This window comes from Xylaria bambusicola (genome assembly GCF_022495145.1).
Source record: "Xylaria bambusicola strain CBS 139988 unplaced genomic scaffold F5B22scaffold_29, whole genome shotgun sequence".
Classification (NCBI taxonomy): Eukaryota; Fungi; Ascomycota; class Sordariomycetes; order Xylariales; family Xylariaceae; genus Xylaria; species Xylaria bambusicola.
Window position 1 is genome coordinate 488727 of NW_025953582.1, and position 19037 is coordinate 507763.

At 50.1% G+C, this 19037-nt stretch overlaps 6 protein-coding genes across 6 annotated transcripts; 1 reads left to right on the top strand and 5 right to left on the bottom strand.

The window, feature by feature from the left end:
* Window positions 1–155: 155 nt before the first annotated feature.
* F5B22DRAFT_637255 (hydrophobic surface binding protein A-domain-containing protein) lies at window positions 156–1121 on the bottom strand (the record flags this gene model as incomplete). The annotated part of the gene is made up of 1 exon (XM_047977413.1): window positions 156–1121. The coding sequence occupies one exon, from the start codon at window positions 1119–1121 to the stop codon at window positions 156–158; it is 966 nt and encodes a 321-aa protein (XP_047829625.1).
* A 1751-nt stretch (window positions 1122–2872) lies between these two features.
* Window positions 2873–3721, bottom strand: F5B22DRAFT_637256 (glutathione S-transferase; the record flags this gene model as incomplete). The annotated part of the gene is made up of 1 exon (XM_047977414.1): window positions 2873–3721. One exon carries the CDS (start codon window positions 3719–3721, stop codon window positions 2873–2875), a length of 849 nt encoding a protein of 282 aa, XP_047829626.1.
* A 1507-nt stretch (window positions 3722–5228) lies between these two features.
* On the top strand, window positions 5229–7411 carry F5B22DRAFT_249177 (uncharacterized protein). The gene is made up of 4 exons (XM_047969995.1): window positions 5229–5600; window positions 5736–5937; window positions 5994–7105; window positions 7155–7411. Exons 1-4 carry the CDS (start codon window positions 5430–5432, stop codon window positions 7227–7229), a joined length of 1560 nt encoding a protein of 519 aa, XP_047829627.1. The 5' UTR covers window positions 5229–5429; the 3' UTR covers window positions 7230–7411.
* Window positions 7412–8996: 1585 nt separating this feature from the next.
* Window positions 8997–13398, bottom strand: F5B22DRAFT_647891 (uncharacterized protein; the record flags this gene model as incomplete). Its single annotated transcript, XM_047978946.1, has 7 exons — window positions 8997–9379; window positions 9520–9757; window positions 9842–10243; window positions 10296–10537; window positions 10590–11313; window positions 11376–12628; window positions 12681–13398. The coding sequence occupies 7 exons, from the start codon at window positions 13396–13398 to the stop codon at window positions 8997–8999; spliced, it is 3960 nt and encodes a 1319-aa protein (XP_047829628.1).
* A 1397-nt stretch (window positions 13399–14795) lies between these two features.
* F5B22DRAFT_647892 (uncharacterized protein) lies at window positions 14796–17937 on the bottom strand (the record flags this gene model as incomplete). Its single annotated transcript, XM_047978947.1, has 11 exons — window positions 14796–15295; window positions 15382–15417; window positions 15483–15639; window positions 15707–15721; window positions 15808–15826; window positions 15903–16308; window positions 16359–16437; window positions 16494–16589; window positions 16649–16893; window positions 17026–17151; window positions 17298–17937. The coding sequence occupies 11 exons, from the start codon at window positions 17935–17937 to the stop codon at window positions 14796–14798; spliced, it is 2319 nt and encodes a 772-aa protein (XP_047829629.1).
* A 233-nt stretch (window positions 17938–18170) lies between these two features.
* On the bottom strand, window positions 18171–18826 carry F5B22DRAFT_612147 (uncharacterized protein; the record flags this gene model as incomplete). The annotated part of the gene is made up of 1 exon (XM_047975328.1): window positions 18171–18826. A coding segment is annotated over exon 1 (461 nt), but the record flags the coding sequence as incomplete, so codon positions are not given.
* Between the last annotated feature and the right edge of the window lie 211 nt (window positions 18827–19037).

A 19037-nucleotide genomic window follows, 5' to 3' on the forward strand; every position in this document is an offset into this window, starting at 1 on the left:
AACAAAGTGCGGTCGATTCGGGTATACCAGCCCGCGGAGTCCAGCCCTATTCTACGCCATCGCTTTCATATATATCCGATTTTTCTGTATCTATACATCCCTTTATTTTAAAACATAAGGAATTACACCCAGGGGCAGGGCTAGGCTGGGCTCTCTTAAACGAAGAAAGCAGCCGCCAGACCCGCCAATAAACCCGCGGCTCCGACGCCGTTGCTCGAGGCGCCGGCGGTGGCAATGCCTGTGGGGACCGAGGTCGTCGTGACGCCGCCCGTGGGGATGATAGTCGTGGAGTTGGCGCCGGTGGGGTACGGCACGCTTGTGCTGTGCGTGGTGACGGGCACCGAGGAGCTCGTGACGTGCGAGCTGGGCGTGAGGACGGGCACGGAGCTCGAGCTCGTGGGACCGCAGTCGCACGGCGCCGTCACGGTCACCGTGATAGCGACGCATGTCTCGCTGGGGGTCATCACAGGCACAGACGACGTCGGATACGCATGCGCCAAGGCGGACGTCGTGGCGACAGGGACAGCCGACGACGAGGACTCGTAATCCTCGTCGTCTTCCTCCTTGTCCGCGCCCTTCTGGCACTTGAAGAACTTGGCGCCGTGCGTGAGCGAGGCGGAGATCCCGCTCGTCAATTGCTTCGCGGCCTGCTGCGATTCCTCGGGGAGCTGCTTGATGATGGCGTCCACGAAGGTCTGGGCCTCGGACCCGAGGCTCTCGATGTTGGACTTGACGTCCTCGCAGACGTCGGAGGCCTCGAACGCGGCCTTCTTGCCCTGCACGTCCTTGACCAATTTCTGGCCCGCCGTGGTCAGGAACGCCGCGACTTGCTGGAGGCCGAGGGCCTCCTCGAGCGATATCGCGCCCGAGGACGCCACGGACGAGGCGCCTTCCTTGATGGTGCTCACGAGGTTCTCCGCGTCGGCCTTCACTTTCGAGCCGTCCTTGTCGAAGGCCTGGACCGAGGTGTCGAGCTGCGTTATGGCGTTCGAGATCTGCGAGAGCGCCGTGTTGACCGCGTCCATGTCCCGCTTGTCTACCGACGGGAAGGCGTAGAGTTGCATCTCGGCCGCGGCCGTGTAGGCCAATACGGCGGCGGGAAGGAGCGCGGTGGTCTTCATCTTGCTGGCGTAGATAATTGTTTCTTTTATTTTATTCCCAAGTGTATTGCGAATATGTGTTTGCCGGATCAAGTCTGAGTTGATTTGAGCGGCGGAAGAAACAAGAGCCTGTCATCACAGGGGGCATGGGGCATATATAGGTAGTCTACTTAAGTATTCATTCATGGGAGAGAGGGAGGGATGGAGAGTGAGATGGGACCCGGACCGTTGTAACACGCGACATCTCGTCACCGCGCCACACCAACAGCCTCCACCCAACAGGGCTCTCGGACGAGGTTCATCGTCGTAAATGAGAGGGGCGGCGCAGGAAGGGAATATGCCTACCTACCGGGCCAGGCCAGACCAAGCCAAGCCAAGACGGGGGCCGCAACACGCAGACAAATCCGGCATTCCCTACCGATAGTAGCAAGCAAGAAGGGGTTTCCGAGCTACTGTACTTAGGAGGAATACTCCCAATCCTGGGGGAAAATGGCGAGGGATCTACGTAACTACCTAACCGGGATTCGTTGAAACGATGCTCCCTTTCTAGAAGGAAAAGAATTCCCCTTAGGTAAGGAAAGGGAAGAGAGGAGGAGAAGAAGAGTAGCTTGAACTGCCGTACTCAGTCCCGTATTCGTGCGTGGATTGTAAAACGTCGCGATGGTACGTTCTTCCCTATCGGTGAAACGTACCAAGAGAAACACTTGTTATGAGAGTGAAAGCTGTTTCGTGCGCAAGGTGAGGTGAGGCATTAAGCACGCCCGCCCATTGGGCGAGAGGGTAGAAACACGATACGCCGGCTACCTAGTTTGTTAGAATACATTTTTAATTAGTGTACGACTGACTACCTAGAAAAACAATTTCCATGATGCAGAGTGAATGCAAGGCGGACAGAGAGGACATTGAAAATGAAATGAAAGTAGAATGAGAAAGGGATGAAAAGCAATCAACGCATCTCGTTAAGCTGTGACAGGCCAGCGAGCGACGAGAACCAACAGTCGACGAAGGGCCGAAAAGGATAATAACTTACCTATTCGTTGCTATAAAGGTAGCAGAGACGGCATTGGTAGAAGTGAACTGTGTACGGAAATAGATGCGTCAGGCGCATTGAGATGTACCGACGAGGTGAAACGGCTTCTGTTTGAGATGATCCCCGTCGATGGGGTCCGGGAGCCAACGGATTCGAGAGCGCCCGGGGTATGATGTTGGTTAGCTTTGCGCCGGGGCTGCGGCATCAGTCGATGTCATCAGTCGTTTAATTATATGCGTGTAATGCGAGATCTAGGTACAGTCCCTACACTACCGTACTGTGCCAATTGTGTCACTCGGATCGCCTTGCATGTGTTGATTCATTAATTAATTCATTGTCCCTTTTTTGAATATAGTTGATCTGACGTCTGTGCCGTATCTTGATTGTTTGTGATCGTCGGAGCGGGTTCATTGGTTCTGGTCCGATAGATCTTCTGCGGGATCAATGCACAGACTTTGTAGATCAATTTAGTTCGAAGGAACATGCCTCTCTGATGCCTCTAATTAAACGGCTTGAATGGGAGTCCTAACGAGCAGATATTTTTGTAGAAAGGAAGTTTAAGCGGCAGGCTGCTCTCTGATCTGCGCCGCCGCCGCCGCCGCCGCCAGGTACGCGAGGCATCCTTCTGCAGGAACAAGTCAAAGTCTGACGTGGTGTAAATACAACTGCGATACATGCCAAAAGAAGAAACAAACCTGAAAAAGAGGGAATTATTGGGTATGATAGATGAAAAGACAACTCATCACGGAAGTTTCCCCCCCTTCCTCGTAGCCTTCGCAACCTCGGACTGCGTAGTATCCTCGGCATACCTCTTATACGCCTCGACATACATCTCATCATCGCTCCAGGTCTCGCGCACGCTCTGCCTCTGCGTAATAGCATCAAACCACACGCCCCACCTCCTCCAAACCCCTCCATCCTCCCCATCCGTCGCGGGAATGCCCACACCACCAGGCTTATAGTGGTCGATGAGGAACATCCTCTTCGCCCACGGCGCAAGCATGACGTCGACAAGACTAAACCTGTCCCCCAGAAACCACGGCCCCCGCTCATCACCATCCATCTCCCTCACAAAAGCCTCAACGTGTCCCAGGAAGGTCCCCCGCGCCTCTTCGATAGAGTACTCCTTCTCAGGCGTATGCTGCAAGAACTTGTAAAACGCAGGCACGATCTTGCTCCCGATGTGCTCGATCCAAAGCCTGCATCGCGCGCGCTCGTAGACCTCTCCTCTCCCCCGCGGCAGGAGCGCCGCGGCATCCTCGCCGTACGCCTCGTCGAGATACTCGCAGATAATCGAGCTCTCGTATAACGGCTTCGCCGCCGCTTTCCCGTCGTCGGCGGGAGGGACGGCGAGCGTAGGCACTAAACCCCGCGGGTTTAGCGCGAGGAACTCGGGGTCTTTGCGGTAGGGGTTGATCTCGATGTATTGGTGCGCGATGCCCTTTTCGACGAGCACGATCCAGGACCGCTGCACGAAGGGGCAGAACCATCCGCCGTAGAGCTTGAGGTCATGCGAGGCGGAATGGGATGCTGCGAGGGTTGCTGCTGCGCCCGTGGGGTGCGCGGGGAGAGATGTGTCGACTGTTGCCATGCTGGTCAGGTGTGAGTATTGTCGTGAGTGTTGTTCTTTGTGTTTGATTTATGTGAATGCTGCTGCTTCGATCGCCGTTCTGCTCGCATGTAGGCTTTGATGGCAAGCTTGTTCGTGGAAGAGAGATTCTGGTAGTAAGGTAGGTAAAGTAAGTAGATATGATAACGTCACTGATGGATGGAATGTATTGCCTATTAGCACTACCTATTGGACCTCAAATTACGTCGTTGACACTGGGGCTACAGCTATACCATGAAAGCCATACTTGGGTAATTTTGTCTGCGGACGAGCTGCGTCGGATAACCACCTTCAGTCCAGGACAGCGCCCTTAATAGGTATCTTAACAGTAGGTAAGCACCTAAGGCAGAGTAAATGCCCAATAGGTAGCTAAATCCTGCATCGGTTTACCGCATGCTTATGTACATCTACAGGATCAATCTTGAGTGGAAATCGGCGGTTTAGTTTGCTGGTAATACACAGCAGGCCCCTCACAGAACGGCGGGGTAAACGCCCGCTATCAAAGGTTGGTTAAACCCCTTCAGTAAATCGTATCGCCCCCAATAGGTAGCTCTACCAAGCTCCTCATTTCATCAAATGCAGTATCTCTAAGCCACCGACAATTGCTACCGTAAGAGCTACCATATATAAAATTGCCTGCGGTAGGAGACAAAAGGTATCTCATGACGATTGGGGGCTGTTTTCCAGCAGCCAGCCGAAGAGAAGAGAAGAGAAGAGTGAGAGATGCAAAGTCGCTCCACGTCTTGGCTGTTAGCTGCATGCGAAGTAACCCCGATGTGTGCAATTTCTTTTTACGGTGACTTCTGGCTGCATGCCAGGATTCTTACCTCACCATTAGATTAGGCATCACTAAGAACTGGAGAGGTGTAAGATGTTGTTAACTTAAGTCTCGCAACGTCAGCGACTCTGTTCGCGCCTACTCACCTGCACCATGTTGAGAGAACTGAGAAAGAAGCTTCGCCGTGGGCGATCAGGCTCCGAGAGGCCGACCAGTGATCCCCCTGCCGCCTCACCCATTCTCCCGTCTACCCCGTCTCTTGCCTCGTCCTCCGGAAACATACAGACAAGATCTGAACGGTTCGGGCTGTTCTGTCTTCACGAAAGTGCTGCTGGTTCAGAGCAAGACGACCGTTATCCAGTTGACATCATCGCAGTCCATGGTCTGAATGGAGATGCCTACACCACTTTCACACACCCCAACGGGACAATGTGGATCAAGGACATCCTTCCAAGCTACATCCCCAGATGCCGCGTCTATACCTATGGTTACCCCTCCCAAGCGGCTTTCAGTTCATCTTTCGCTTCCGTCGAGGAATTCTCACGTGGGCTCTTAAGCTCTGTAAGGGACATTCACGAGGAGAATGCAAGCAGAGTATGGAGGCCCCTTACTCCGCCTCTGCATGAGCGATGCTGAAGTCGACGATAGGAGCGTCGGTCGATTATTTTTGTGTGCCATAGCCTCGGTGGCATTGTTTGCAAGCAGGTAGGCCTTATTTAACCTGAACTGAACCAGGCACAGGCACGCGCTGACCTCAGAAAGGCTCTGATCTTTGCGCACCTGGCCAACAGAGAATATGGATCTCTGTTGAGATCCGTCATTGGTATCACGTTCCTAGGAACTCCTCACAGAGGAAGTGAAGTTGCGAACCTGGGTAAGACCATAGGGACAATCGTCAACCTCTTTTCCAGGATGGTCTTGGCGGGAACACAACCTGGAATCATCAGAACTGATTTACTGAGTCATCTGAACTACGACTCCGATATTCTACGTAAGATCACGGATGAGGCTCGTGCTCGATTAGAGAATATGACGGTTGTTTCTTTCTATGAGACTGAGCCAACCCCTCCTCTTTCTGGCTTGGTACGTGCTACTCCCCGTCTCTTTTCATACTCTGCCTTCCACCTTGAAACTCCTAATATCCGTTGAGGCTCCGTGCCATGGGCATCGCTGGGAGAAGATGTTCACAAGAAATTAGCTGACATTGTTTCGAATTAGATCGTAGATCGGACATCTGCAATCATGAACATTGACCATGAAGATGTTATACCCCTCTGGGAGAACCACCGAGACATGTGTAGATTTTCTGGCGAAACTGAATCCTGCAAGCAAGTATGCCGGGCTCTTCGAAGGATTACCTATCAGCCACAAAACGTGAAGCGCAAGCCTGTTCGCACAAGCACCCATTCCTCTGAAATGAGTAAGTCCAGATATGACTATGTACGACGCGTTTCCAAGGCTCTAACCAAATTCAAGAGCTTAGTGACATTGAAAAGCTGTGCATGGCGCATTTTAACATGGTCAATTTGACCGATTACAAACGAAGATTGCCAAAGCCTATTGAGGGAACTTGTCAATGGATTCGGGCTCATCCCCTATTCGTCTCTTGGTTTGAGGAGGCCAAAAGTACTCTCCTCTGGCTGACAGGTTACCCAGGCTGTGGCAAGACAATGCTTTCCTATTCTATGGAAAGACAGCTTGAAGAAACATCCCAGAACATTCTTATTTACTTCTGCGACAATAAAATTAGCATGCAGAAGGATGCAAAAGCCATTCTTATTGGCCTCATTGCCCAACTTGTTCATCGCCATCGTGCGATGGTTCGATACATAGGGAGAGTGTTTGAGGTACAAGGCATGAGTATGCTTTCCTCATTCTCGGCACTTTGGAGTGTCTTTGAGAGGATCATTAAAGATTTAAAGTCGAGTACTCTTTACGTCATTATAGACGCCCTAGATGAATGCGAGGGCTCTTCTTGCTACGACTTGCTTAACTCAATTCACGAACTGATTAGCGCCTCTAGCTCATCAGCGGGGAGTGGCAGGCACGTGAAGTTTCTATTGACAAGTCGCCCGACGCTGGGACAGGAAAAAGTCGCCATTCCACTCCACGGGCATCAACTTGCTATCGACGAAGGCCAGCCCGGCCATGGAGAAGATCTCCGAGTCTTCATCCAGGTGAAAGTAAATGAAATTACATCTAGACGTGGCTGCTCCGAAGAGACAAAGGATTTTCTACTACAGGCTTTATTGTCCAGGGCTGAGCAGACCTTCTTGTGGGTTCATATGGTCCTTGCATCTTTGGAACGAAGCTCCCTCGCATCGATCAATGATTTTCAGGATATCATCGCCAAGCTACCTCGTGATCTTGAAGCAACATACTTAAATTTTCTGTCCGCTCTACCTTCCCATCATCAAGACTCGGCATGGCAGCTGCTGAGGCTACTGCTGGCGAGTTCTAGAACTCTCCTTCTGGACGAAGTCAATATAGCTTTCACCATCCAACCCTTCCACGAGTCTTCCGGAGACGTCCTTCGAGACTGCCAGCCCGCAATCCATCAGACTGTTCTAGGCGTCTTGGGCCCCCTGGTAAGAGTTTCGGAATCAAAAGTATCTCTCGTTCACCAAACAGTCAAAGATTTTCTTCTGGTCCAAGACAGTGACGAACCCGCTAGTCATATATATGACGCTTATCCGGGAATGCCTCCTATAACTGTTGAAAGCTCAGCATTAAGCATGGCTTCTGCTTGTATTAATTACCTCCTCTTGGGAGATTTTTCAGAGAATCTCTACTCCCCGCAACATTCACCAGTTGAATCTAGCTCCCTTTCTTCCAGATCATCCCATGACCTACCTGTAGCCGAATCCTTTGGAGATCTATGGGACGAGAGTGGGCTAGAACTTGGTGCAGATGTACTGTTTCGCGAATCTGATGCTTTAGATGCCGATATATCCCAAGTCATTGCTTCCAAGCACGCGTTCTACAACTATGCGTCGCTACACTGGACGGAACACTTTTCCCTCTGCGAAGCTTCGGCGCCAATGGAGCTAAGAAACGCGGCCAAGTCCCTCTTGGATGTTAGAACCGCAAATTGTCGGAATTGGTTACATTTCTACCGGTCAGAGATTACTAATTCTCCTGAGGACATATATGGTAGTTCCAATCCGCTCGCGCTGGCGGCGTATTTTAACCTCCAAGACACGCTGGTCGACTTTCTGGAAAGCCTTGATTCATCCCAACTTGACAAGGATCAAGCCCTGTTCTGGGGTGCTGAAGCCGGCCATAGCCGGATTGTCTCTACGCTACTGGAAGCAGGCGCAAATCCCGAATATCATGCCGTTGAGACACAGACGGCACTCACTACTTCTGCGGCTCACGGACACATGGATTGTGTAATTAGGCTGTTGGAGGGAGGACATTATGACTTGAACGTGAGAGGAAAGAGTGGGCGGACTGCCTTGTCGTTCGCTGCCGGTAACGGCCATCATGACATCGTCAAGCATCTTCTGGCACAAGACAATTGCAAAGCCGATGAGGGCGACAACTCTGGAGGCACACCGCTAATGTGGGCAGCGCGGGGAGGTCATGCACTCATTGTATCAATGATAGTCAAACACCCTGGTGTTGACATTAACCGCCGTGACAGAGCAGGGCGTACCGCAGTGTCATGGGCTGCAGGTGATGGCATGGAAGACATTTTGAAAGACCTACTGAAGGTGCGAGGCGTCGACGTCAACCTGCAAGACCAGAAAGGCAGGACGCCTCTGTCCTGGGCAGCGGGTAACGGCCATGCCGGCACGGTCAGAATTCTCGCGCGAAAGAAGAAGGTTGAGATGGATAAAGTCGACCAGGACGGGCGGAACCCTATCTCCTGGGTTTGCGGACATGGACACGAGGCTCCGCTCCGCGTCCTACTCAAATACGGGGCGAAAGGATTCGACGACAGCGACGTCGACGGCTGGACACCGTTAGCCTGGGCGATTCAGCGGGACCGACCAGGTATTGTTGAAGCACTCATTGCACATGGCGTCAACGATCTCGAGAAGGGCGCTAGGACAGTCCTCTCGTGGGCCGTTGAGTACGGCCATCTGTCGGTTGTCCGCGTGCTTCTTAGAGAGGGTGCGAAGCCTGAAAGTGCTGTCGATAGGATCCCGTTGGCGCAGGCCATGGGGAGATACGATATTGTGAATGAGCTTCAGCTGCACTTGAATAGAAATATAGATGTTGCGGGGTGATCTGGCATATATATATATATGTATATTGATATTCCTTCTTATATTTATATTTAACGGTTGCCACCGATGTATTTGTCAGGATAAACTTTCATCCTTATCATTCACTTCCAGATTCTTTGGGCTTTATTCCATTTATTATCTTAACTTGTCAAATTCACATGACAATAGGGTATCTACCACGCGCCTCACAAAATCAACCCCACAACCTAACCTCCTCACAGCATCCGCGTATCAAGTACGGCCTCTACCGCCCATCATCACCCACGAACCTCCCCCACGTCCCCCGACCAGGGACCCGGCTCCGCATAGCCCTCTTGCGATTGATCTCGGGAATCTCGTACTCGCTCCGCCGTTCGGCGCGCATGGCGCCCCAGAAATCGTACCCGCGCTCGCGCTCGCGCTGCAGCCGCTTCTTCTCGAGGGCCTTCAGGCGCTTGCGCTTCGCGGCGGATTCCCTGGAGGACTTCGTGCGCAGCCGCCCGAGGCGGTCGGCGGCGCCGTTGATCGGGCGGTAGCATAGCTCCTCGAAGGCTTCGAAGTACCGGTATATCAGCTTGATTAGACCCTGTATGCGTCCGCTGAAGGCGGCTACGAGGGTTATTGCTATTAGGAAGGCGGAGGCGGGGACTGGGGAGGGTGTTAGTTAGATATTATTCATAGAGGCTTGTTTCTAGACTACACAAGATATAGATCAAAGATAATAGACAGGGAAGAAAGCGAGTGTAAAATGTAAGTGTGTAAATGTAGGGTAGGGATAGGTAGCATACGCGATATAGCCCCGATGAGCTTCAGGCTCGGGAAGTTGTTCTCGTCCGGCCCGCCCCATTCCTGCGTGTTCATGCCGAAGAGGCTGGTGAAGAAACTGAGCGGTAGGAAAATCACCGTGAAGGTCGTGAAGATCATCACCGACAGGTTCTGCGAGCTCGCGAGCTCGGCTTGCAGACGCGACCACCGGACTTCGTCGACTTGGGCTTGGCGCTGGATCATGCCTTGGAGTTTCTCGAACTAGACGTGGCAGGTGTTGGTTAATATTAGTGTTATTTCCCTTGTTAACGACATGTGAATTTGGACGAGTTGGATGAATCTTACGTCTTTTCGTGTCGCGTCGACGCGGGCCAGCATGTCGTGCGCTTGTTTCTCGTACTCGTCTAGGCGCTGCAGTGCTTCCTTGAGATACTCGCGTCCGTAATCGGTCAGCGTCGCGACGTCTGAATACTGCGAGCCGGTGCGCATCTTCTTAATCACGTCTTGCTGCTCCGCGAAGAGATTCAGCAGCGTGCGCAGCTCGTCTTCCATGTCGCGCAGCTCCAGGACGGCGGACGTGATTTCGCGGTTCTGGCGCTCGGCGCGCTCGACTTCGCGGTTGTGCCGCTTCTTGATGGTTTCCGTGCGGTTGTCGTCGGGGTCGTCCGTGTCTGAGTCCGAGTCTGAGTGCGTTTTGTTGTAGGATTCCATGCGGAATCTCTTGAGCGAGGAGGTCATTCTTTCGGTCTGGGTAGAGTTAGAATGATGGAATGCGTATATCGCGAGTAAACTATCTTACTAATATTCCAATGGCTTCATCGAAAATTCGGAATATGTCGAGGTCCGGGTGGGCAGCCCGGTCTAGGAGGACTGTCACCGCGTGAAGAGTGACGAAAGCGGCTAGATCTAACACATTCTCACATCGACCTGTGAGATCGCCGTTCAGCTCGTTGTAGATGCTGTTGCGGAGATCTGCTTGCTGGAACATGGGACCTTCTATCGGGTGAGATTCTCGTTTGGGGAAGAAGGTTAATAGCGTAGCTGATTGTTTAATTAGTTACTATGACGCCTTGACAAACTTGGGAGTGCTTACTATTATCAACGGCCCAAAGCCATAGCTGGTCTATCATCAGGACATTCCCGTTGATAATATCCGCGTCTCCGTCGGATTCGTTTTCCTCGTCACCCTTTGTGCCATTGGGTCTGCCGAGCTTCTCTGCTACTGAGATTAATCGACTAGCCGGAGAGACAGCGCTCGACAGGTCTTCGCCCGCGTGATACATATCTCGCTTGCGTTTCAACGGGTCCATGATCCTCTCTCTGGTCAGCTTGTACAACATCTGATCGTCATCACGGGCCCAGGTGTCTTGAAGCGCTGGATAGCCATACTGATCTAGCGTTCTCCGACAATTGAGCGGGGGGTCGTGCCCGATGAATTCCCAGATCACGCGAGATTCTAGCGACTCGAGTTCGGCTATGTCTTTTGGAACTGGTCTGGCTCTTCCGTGTTTCTTCCGACGCCTGATGATATTACGGCGCGCGATAATGTTAATGTAGGTGTCATAATGGAGGTAGGGAAGATAGAGATAGAAGTGTGCGGGAGATACGTTGGGGCTGATACTTCTTCCACTCTTCCCAGGGGATGGGGACCGAGGCGCGCCTGTTGTTTCCGCTGGGACGAACGCGCATCCTGGCTTCACATACGAAACATGCCAGTTCGCACGTCTGCCTTGCACATGCTTGCTGGCCCAGTAGTCGTTGCTAAGGAGTTTGGAGTAGCTCCGGTCTTGGCTCTCGGACATTTTGTCAAATATACTCTATGGGATATCAGCATATCCACGTCACCACTTATCGCTAATGATCATTGAGCTGCTCCTACCTTTACCCAATATGGATTGTTGAATGGTAAATGAACCCACATGAATTTCCTCTTCATTGGATTCGGTCGTGAAAACCCGGCTGTAAGGTCTTGCCACGATGCAGCACGGCTCACCTGTTCTCTACGACTCTTACGTCCGGTATCAGATCTCCCTTCTTCGGAAATAGGTATTTCACCTATTGTCTGCCCGCTATCGCGGCCCTGGCGACTCTCAGTTGTCTTTGGCGAAGTATCGGCCGCGATAGGCTCGGACTGAGTTCTCAATACATCATCGATACTAGATCTGACACTTTCATTACTCGACCCACTAGGTGCATGAGAAAGCCCAGAAGTCGCCGAAGAGGGTATGGTTAACCCTCTGCTTCTTGTCGGAGAAACGTTAACAGCCGGCAGGGGTTCCGACGTCGCGCCCGCGAGAGACGGCCGTCTAGGCGTATGGCTTGTTACTACTATTTCGGGAGACTGTTGATGTGGTATGTCACGTTCTGGGCTCCGTGATTCCTCGTTGGAATGGGATGATCCTAGTATTCTCTGACCAAATCCACGCACGCCGCTCCAGACGACACTTCCGACACCAGATATCCTCGGCGGACTACCGGCAGTGCGTCGGGATGGGGGAAGAACAGCTCGTCGGATCTTCGGGGCCATCGTTTTCATCCGTTCCCGTAGGCAATCTTCCAGTCCCTTTTCTAGGAACTCATTAAGGTAATGTTTTGAGATGTATAGCCGTATGCTCCGGTCCGCTTCACCGTCTGGATCATCATAAAAGCCTATGAGCTCAACTTTTACTTTACTGGATAGGCGTAATGGAGTGTGTATGAATGAAGAACTGAGTAGTTCGGCTTTACGAACTGCTGCGCCGAGATCATATAGAAACGAGTGCATGATATGAAGATTTTGAGGACCGAATGAAGCACAGTGAGCATGATCACTCTCGAGAGATAATGCTTGCTCTGTCCGTAAGCCAACAAGACCAGACTTGATCGAAGTAATCGGTGCGCTGAAATGAACCTCGTCGAAGTCGTAGCTTCCGAGGCCGGAAAGTTGAGAGTCAACAGTTTCGTAAAAGGTCCAGACGCGAAGCTCGCTAGCAACATCGATGAATTTGTCATGAAGCTTCAGTAGTGGCTTATAGCCTAAGCGAAGTTCATCGGTGATGGATCTGGGGAGTGGCTTTTCCAAGAACAGCAGATGCTGGATGCTCTCTCTAAGATTTGGCATCGATAGATAACTCGAGCCGCGATGAGGGGTGGCTGTTTAGATAGTTAGTGTATTGGGTTCCTCGCTATCAAAGAACTTACTGACCGAAGAATGTGATTCCGTGACAGTCGAACACGAGCGGTCGCAACTCGTCGCGCTTCCTTGCCTTGACGAGAGCTAATTTAACCACCAGTCCGCCGATACTATGACAGATGAAGAAGATGGGGCGAGCTTTCTCAAGACCTGTGCGCATCTTGACTAGCTGCTCAATGAGATCATCGGCAGCCGTCTCGATAGTCATCCCCTCTGCCAATTCGCGGTGTCGATAGAGCATAACGCGAGCCTTGCTAACTTCCCTTCTGATCCCCTGGCGAATCCATATATGATTGGCCTTTGGCAGGACGCGATTGATGGTCGGCGTTAGGACGCTACTACCTGGCAACTCTTTGACGGTGGAGTACTTATCCAGTTCGTTCGTCGGCGGGAATGTGAAATAACCCTCGCTGAGAGGGTCTCGCGCCCAAGTGTCGATAGGCGAGGCGCCGATGCATGGAACCGCAATGATGTCGACAGTTGTCTCATTATAACCACACCCTTCCACGTCGCCATCAATTTGCTCAAAGCCAGGTTCCGATCCCCAGTGCGAGCCGCTACTACGATTCGATTTTGCCATTTCTGGATCTGTGGTTGTAGTGGCATCGCTGCGTCGTGACTCTCTTTCTGCTCCATGGCCTTCTGTCGCATCACCACGAGCGGCGGCTTCTTGTATCTCCATATTGGCAATTACATTGGAGTTCTGCCAATCGCGCATGTCTGAAGCCATGTTAGCCCATGCTCAATATGTCACACGGAGAACTCCGATTGCGATTTGCTGGTCAGTGGTCACGGGCTTGACGCGACAATTTTGAAAAGAAATGCAAGTAGTGAGAGGGGTACTCACACCCTTTAAGAAGCTGTCATTAATGAGCACTTTCCATCCATGTTCTTCATCATAAGGCAGGCGAGGCAGGTTCTCATTCCGCTGACGTGAGGTGAGAATACGTGATCGACCGATCGACTTCCCCAGACTGAGCGGGACACTTGTTGTTTATCTCATCCCGTAGCCCTACACTATGATCGAAAGTGAACTCAGTGCAACACGATGAACGCGAGCCCTGCTGACCTGACGCACAAAAAGTGGCGTTACAAGCGCAGAATACACCCCAAATGCGGATTAGGGGGTCAGCATGGCACCCTATTCCGGGCGGATCGTCACACTAGCTGCGGCTGGGTCAGATCCTTGTCACATTGAGAGGGCAACATACGCACGAATGACCAGCGTCTTACAACATCAGGCGATCGAGAACAAATATCTCATGAATTCCGTGGCAAAATGGGAAAGTTGTTGAAAATAATCATGCCTCATATCTCGACTAACCTAAATATGTGAGCCTCATTACCGCTTAGGTGATGCAGTGGCAAGTTTCTCAATTTTGCAACGTCGCCATGCTCAGGATGATTTCAGCGACGTGTTCTAACAAGGGCAGACGATGATTTCATACAAGCAACAGCCTGGAACAGTAGCAGGCGCAATGAACGTCACCGTGGGAATTCATCGTGATATTCCCTTCTCGCGATCATTCAACATGGGAAATGATGCCATATATTCGAGGCAATCCAGTCAGTCCTACAGCGGCGTCAATCTCTACTGCGCCCAGCTCCCCAAGAGCTCATCGAGGATCATCTTGCTGACAACCCTGAGATTTCACTTTTCATTTCCGATCCCAACTCTTCAGAGCAACACTCAGCCACATGCGCTTCTTCAACAAACCTATGAAGAGCTGCATTGTACCTATAGCTTTGCGGACGTACACACTAATTCAGACCCGATGCCTTTCAAGAAGCGTATAGAAGCTGTGTCGGTTTAGAAAGACATAGACTATGTAACAGACTACGCTATTTGAGTATCGCTAAAACGCAGAGCTATGTCAGTATAGATAATATTCGACACTCTGGTAACGAGAATTGATGTCCTCGGCTATTCGAATACACGCTAAAGTCCTTGAAAACATCAGTACTATCGGAGGTGTAATCCTCTAGTTTTACAAGGCATGGATGAGATGAATATGATTTGCATAACCTAAGATATATTTACATAAAACAACCGAAACACATCCAAAGTCTCTAAGGCGACGTGCTAATTTTTAATGGCGCCCTCAACTCCCATAATACTGATGGATTCTAGGATTGTGGCTTTTCCCATTCAATTCCGCTGTGTATCATGACAGTCGGGTCATACTCAGGCAACTCGAACGGCCATTTTGAGACCCATCTCGTCTTATGAGCACCTCGCGGATAATCCTCCTCCAACATGAATCGCTGTTTAGAGAGCTTCTTTTTGGCTTTGTTGATGGCGTCCACGAACTTGATATATACGCGCCCCTGTCTATACATGATCATCCTAATTACCTTACCAACCAACACAAGATAATCACGCTGAGAAAAGTCTCTCACTCTTCCCTTGCCATAATACCCATTAATGCATGTTTGGTCATAGAATTCACTGACTGGTACAACAAGTTCTGTCGGCTCTGGTGTATCCGGCCAGTTATATACTTGCTCTACACGACCGCCGGCGGCGGCCGCCTTACTAGGTGCTAATTCGACGATATAGTGCGTGGGAGTCTCGTTCTCAACAAGCGGTTCTGTCCGGATGGGGAGCGACGCCAGCATGAGGAGTCCTGTTTATATGATTAGCGTGGAGATGTAGGTACACTCCTAACAGCATTGGGTTCGGAGCTGATCCGGTGATTGCATTTACACGTACCTATGCAATGCCATATCCAATAAGCAGAAGCGACTTCTATCGAGCAGAATCTACTGTTAGCCTTGTTGCCATAAGTAACCGTAATAAAAAGTGATACGAACCGTTTGTTGGCATACATTCTGCAAATTCGTTATGGCCATGGCTCCAGTCGACGTACTCTATATAACCTCTCGCAAGTCTGGCACATTCTATATGGTCCCTTTCTTCAAAAGCATCTGCAAACGAACGAAGGGCTTGACGCGGCCAAATTGCACTCCACTATCAAACCTTATCATTAGCTGATCATGGGTTGCGATATAAAGGTGGAAACTTTTGTCAGACATACCGGGCTGGCATCCCACTAGATGTGTTAAAATCAGTATGCTTTTGTACGATATCAGAGTTATTGGGCTTTGTGGGAGAACGCATATGAACCGTTTAACGTACTTTGGCGTAATCTTTGTGACTAGGTCCCCAAAGATTAGCGCAAGCCATTGATATTTCATAAAGCATTAAGCCAAAACAAGAGCACAATGACCTACAGCCATATCTCTTGATATTTTTCCAATGCCTCTTTTTGTGCATTCCACTCTTGTATTAGGATCTTATCTTCAGGGTATCGGGGTTGGTTCCTCCTCTTTTTCACAACCTTGGGCGTTCCACATCTCGTTGTACGGAGGTTTCGAATAGGCGCAGTCACACGAAAGATGCGGCTGTTATGGAAGTAATTGTCGCTTTTACACTTTATCAACGGATCTTCCCAAAACTCCTCGGAGAGCAACTTGGAGGAGTAGGTCGCAGGTAAGACATATGTTCTTGTTAATGCACCATCTTTGAGATATGTACTGTCCCAATCTGCAGGTGGCCATAATTTTGCGTGGCTCGCATACGGCCACTCCCTGAGCACATGTAGCATAGGTGGTGGGGAAACGCCATCTGGCTTGTAAGCTATGATATGCTGTTAGCTGTGCTTTAAGAGATGGCAAAGGTTGAAATACGTAGCGACTCATGTACACCTCCAAATACAAGCTGCTCCATTATGAATCCAGCCTCAGGGAGCCATTTGCCATCATAATACTACAGAAACACGATTAGGAGATTAGGCAGCAATTTGGAAAATTAGAGGGTCATACAGGCTCGCGTGTGGCGTTTTCGTTTTGCATACTTGAGCGATTGCCGACAAAGGAGTTACGACTGCACAAAATTGCATGCGCGATCTCGTGGAGGAGCTGAGATGAAATAAGTTTCATGCATTGGGAACATATCAATCTTTGTTGTAATTACTTACCAAGTTTGCTAAGTCGAATTGTAGGACACATAGTTCCCTAATAGTTAAATCCGGGTTTAGTAGACCTTGGATTTTAGCGATGTTGAGAGTAACCATGATGGTGTAATTATGCGCCATGCTAGCAAAGCCTTTTGAAGGCTCGCAGGTGAAAGCATGGGATGTTTGAAGATCTCCGAAACCCCATATCAGACTCGACAGAAGTTTCTCTAGTCTGTTACGCACTTGTTGGTTGGTACGAACGAGAGCTATTTCACGGTAGATATTAGTATTAATATCTAGAGATAAAAGTAATGAACAAAATAAGCCTCAATCGAGGCCCCCGCAAAATACAGTGAATATCAATTACCACTAATTGTACTGAATGTCATTATGCTTACCATGATCGAATTCAAGTCCCTTGTTTCGTTTCTTAGCAATGATCTCTTCCATTTCGTAACTGATGAGAACGGTTGCGTCTTCGACAGGTGCTTCGCCAAATACATCGCTGAAATTCCTCCAGTCTTCTATACGGCCGTATATAAATGTCCGGAGCTAATTATAATAAGCCTATGAATCATCGAGCGGATGTTGATGATGTTATGGTTCGCTTACTACAATTAAGAATCATGTTAGCTTCTGATCCAATATCATCATAGAACCTTTGGCATACCAGCAGGATGACTATCGTCGATGAGGGCTTGGAAGAAGCGGTTAGTTAGCTCAAGCACAGGTCTTAAAGCAAGCCAAATATCCTCTTCATCGACACTCCAAGTTTTAATCGGTCTTTTGCGTTTACCCGGGGAAGTTTGGATCCAGTCGAACCATCGATCTTTGTGCAAAAAGCTTAGCCATTCTCTTTCTTCAATCTTTATTTTTCTTCTATCATGTACTGCAACAGGATCGAGCCTTAGGTATGAGGAGATCTTCAATCCAGCAACGCCTGCTGCGAGCTTATCGACAGGTGGCTTGTGACCGCTAGGGACGGGCACGAAGGGCGGACCAGCATGAAACTTAAGATAACGATTCAGGGCAGCAAGTTGCCATGTTCGACTTCCCCAAAAGGTTCTTCTTTGAATTTTCTCGCTCCAAAGAACAGTGTCTACCTCCGTAGGATTCCAGATACCCAGGTTGACAATCTGCTTCAGGTCTTGGTCATAGTACTTCGGATCTTCGATACTTGGGTAATGCGGGCGGAGTAATGATCGTTTCTTATTCCCCACCACGACAACAGATTCCTTCAGTGGATAACGTTGCGCCCAAGGTGATGAGGGCGGAGTGTCTGGCGCTGCGGCAGATCCTGGTGCATTCATGATCACAGATCGTCGAACGTTCTTTGTAACAAGATCAAGAAAATAGACATGAATCGGCACATGCACGAATGATATAGATTTATAGTCTTGCTTCCTTTGAGAGGTGCACCAGTAGGAATTATGGCCGGATGCGTGCATCAAAACAAAGGGTGGACAGCCCCGTGTTCAAGTATGTAAGCTTGCTAGCAAGCACACCTAAGCCTTTGTCACTCCCAATCTATTATACCCTCTCATTAAGCATGATTTACTCCAGTTTTTCGGAGACAATTTTATTTGGAATTGAAAGTTGTGCTAAGAATACATCAATTCCTTACGGGGAAGCGGCTTGCTTAGGTAGTCATGCACCTATCATTTAACTACGATGACCGCGAGTCTTCATTCCATGAGTTCTCTTGCCCTGAGTTTTCTTGCCTAGAGTCTTCTTGCCCAGAGCTTTCTTTCCCAGCGTTTTCTTTCCTTGGGTCTTCTTCACCTTGGTCTTCTTCACCTGAGCTTTCTTCACCTTCTTTCCTCTTTTGTTTTTCTTACTTAATCTCTTTTTTCTTTCTTCAGGTGGTTCGAAAGAGCAATTACCATACTGCCACTGGTACTGGCAGCACAAGCAGCACCAAGGCTTCTTCAAATTTTGTATTCCCAGGGGTGGAAGGATACAGCCTCCACTGAAGCCTCCGTTCCCGGCTTTGCAGCGATCACAAGGTTCGGCGACCTGGCGACCAACACACTGCCCTACGGCAGCCAGCATATCCCATTCCATCGGATCGGGCAAAAAGGCCGCTCTTGTTCTCTCCACTATTCTCAGTGGGGGAAGCTTAGCCATATCAGCCACATTCGCTGGCCAATCAGACTCGTCCACTTCCCAGAATTCCTTGATCAGGATATATTTCTTGAGAGGGTTCTCTGCTTCCTTTCTTCAGATTAGTATCCTAGGTGTCATGAATTTCGAGTCAATACTGACATCATCCTCTTCATCCTCTTCTTCCATGGCTTCATGTTCATCTCCTTCCTCCACTATGTTCTCTTGCATGCTAGTAGAGGCATCGACAGAGTTGGGGTTGGTGGATGCGGTAGGGGCCTGGTCTGGTGGAGGCAATTCGGAAGGC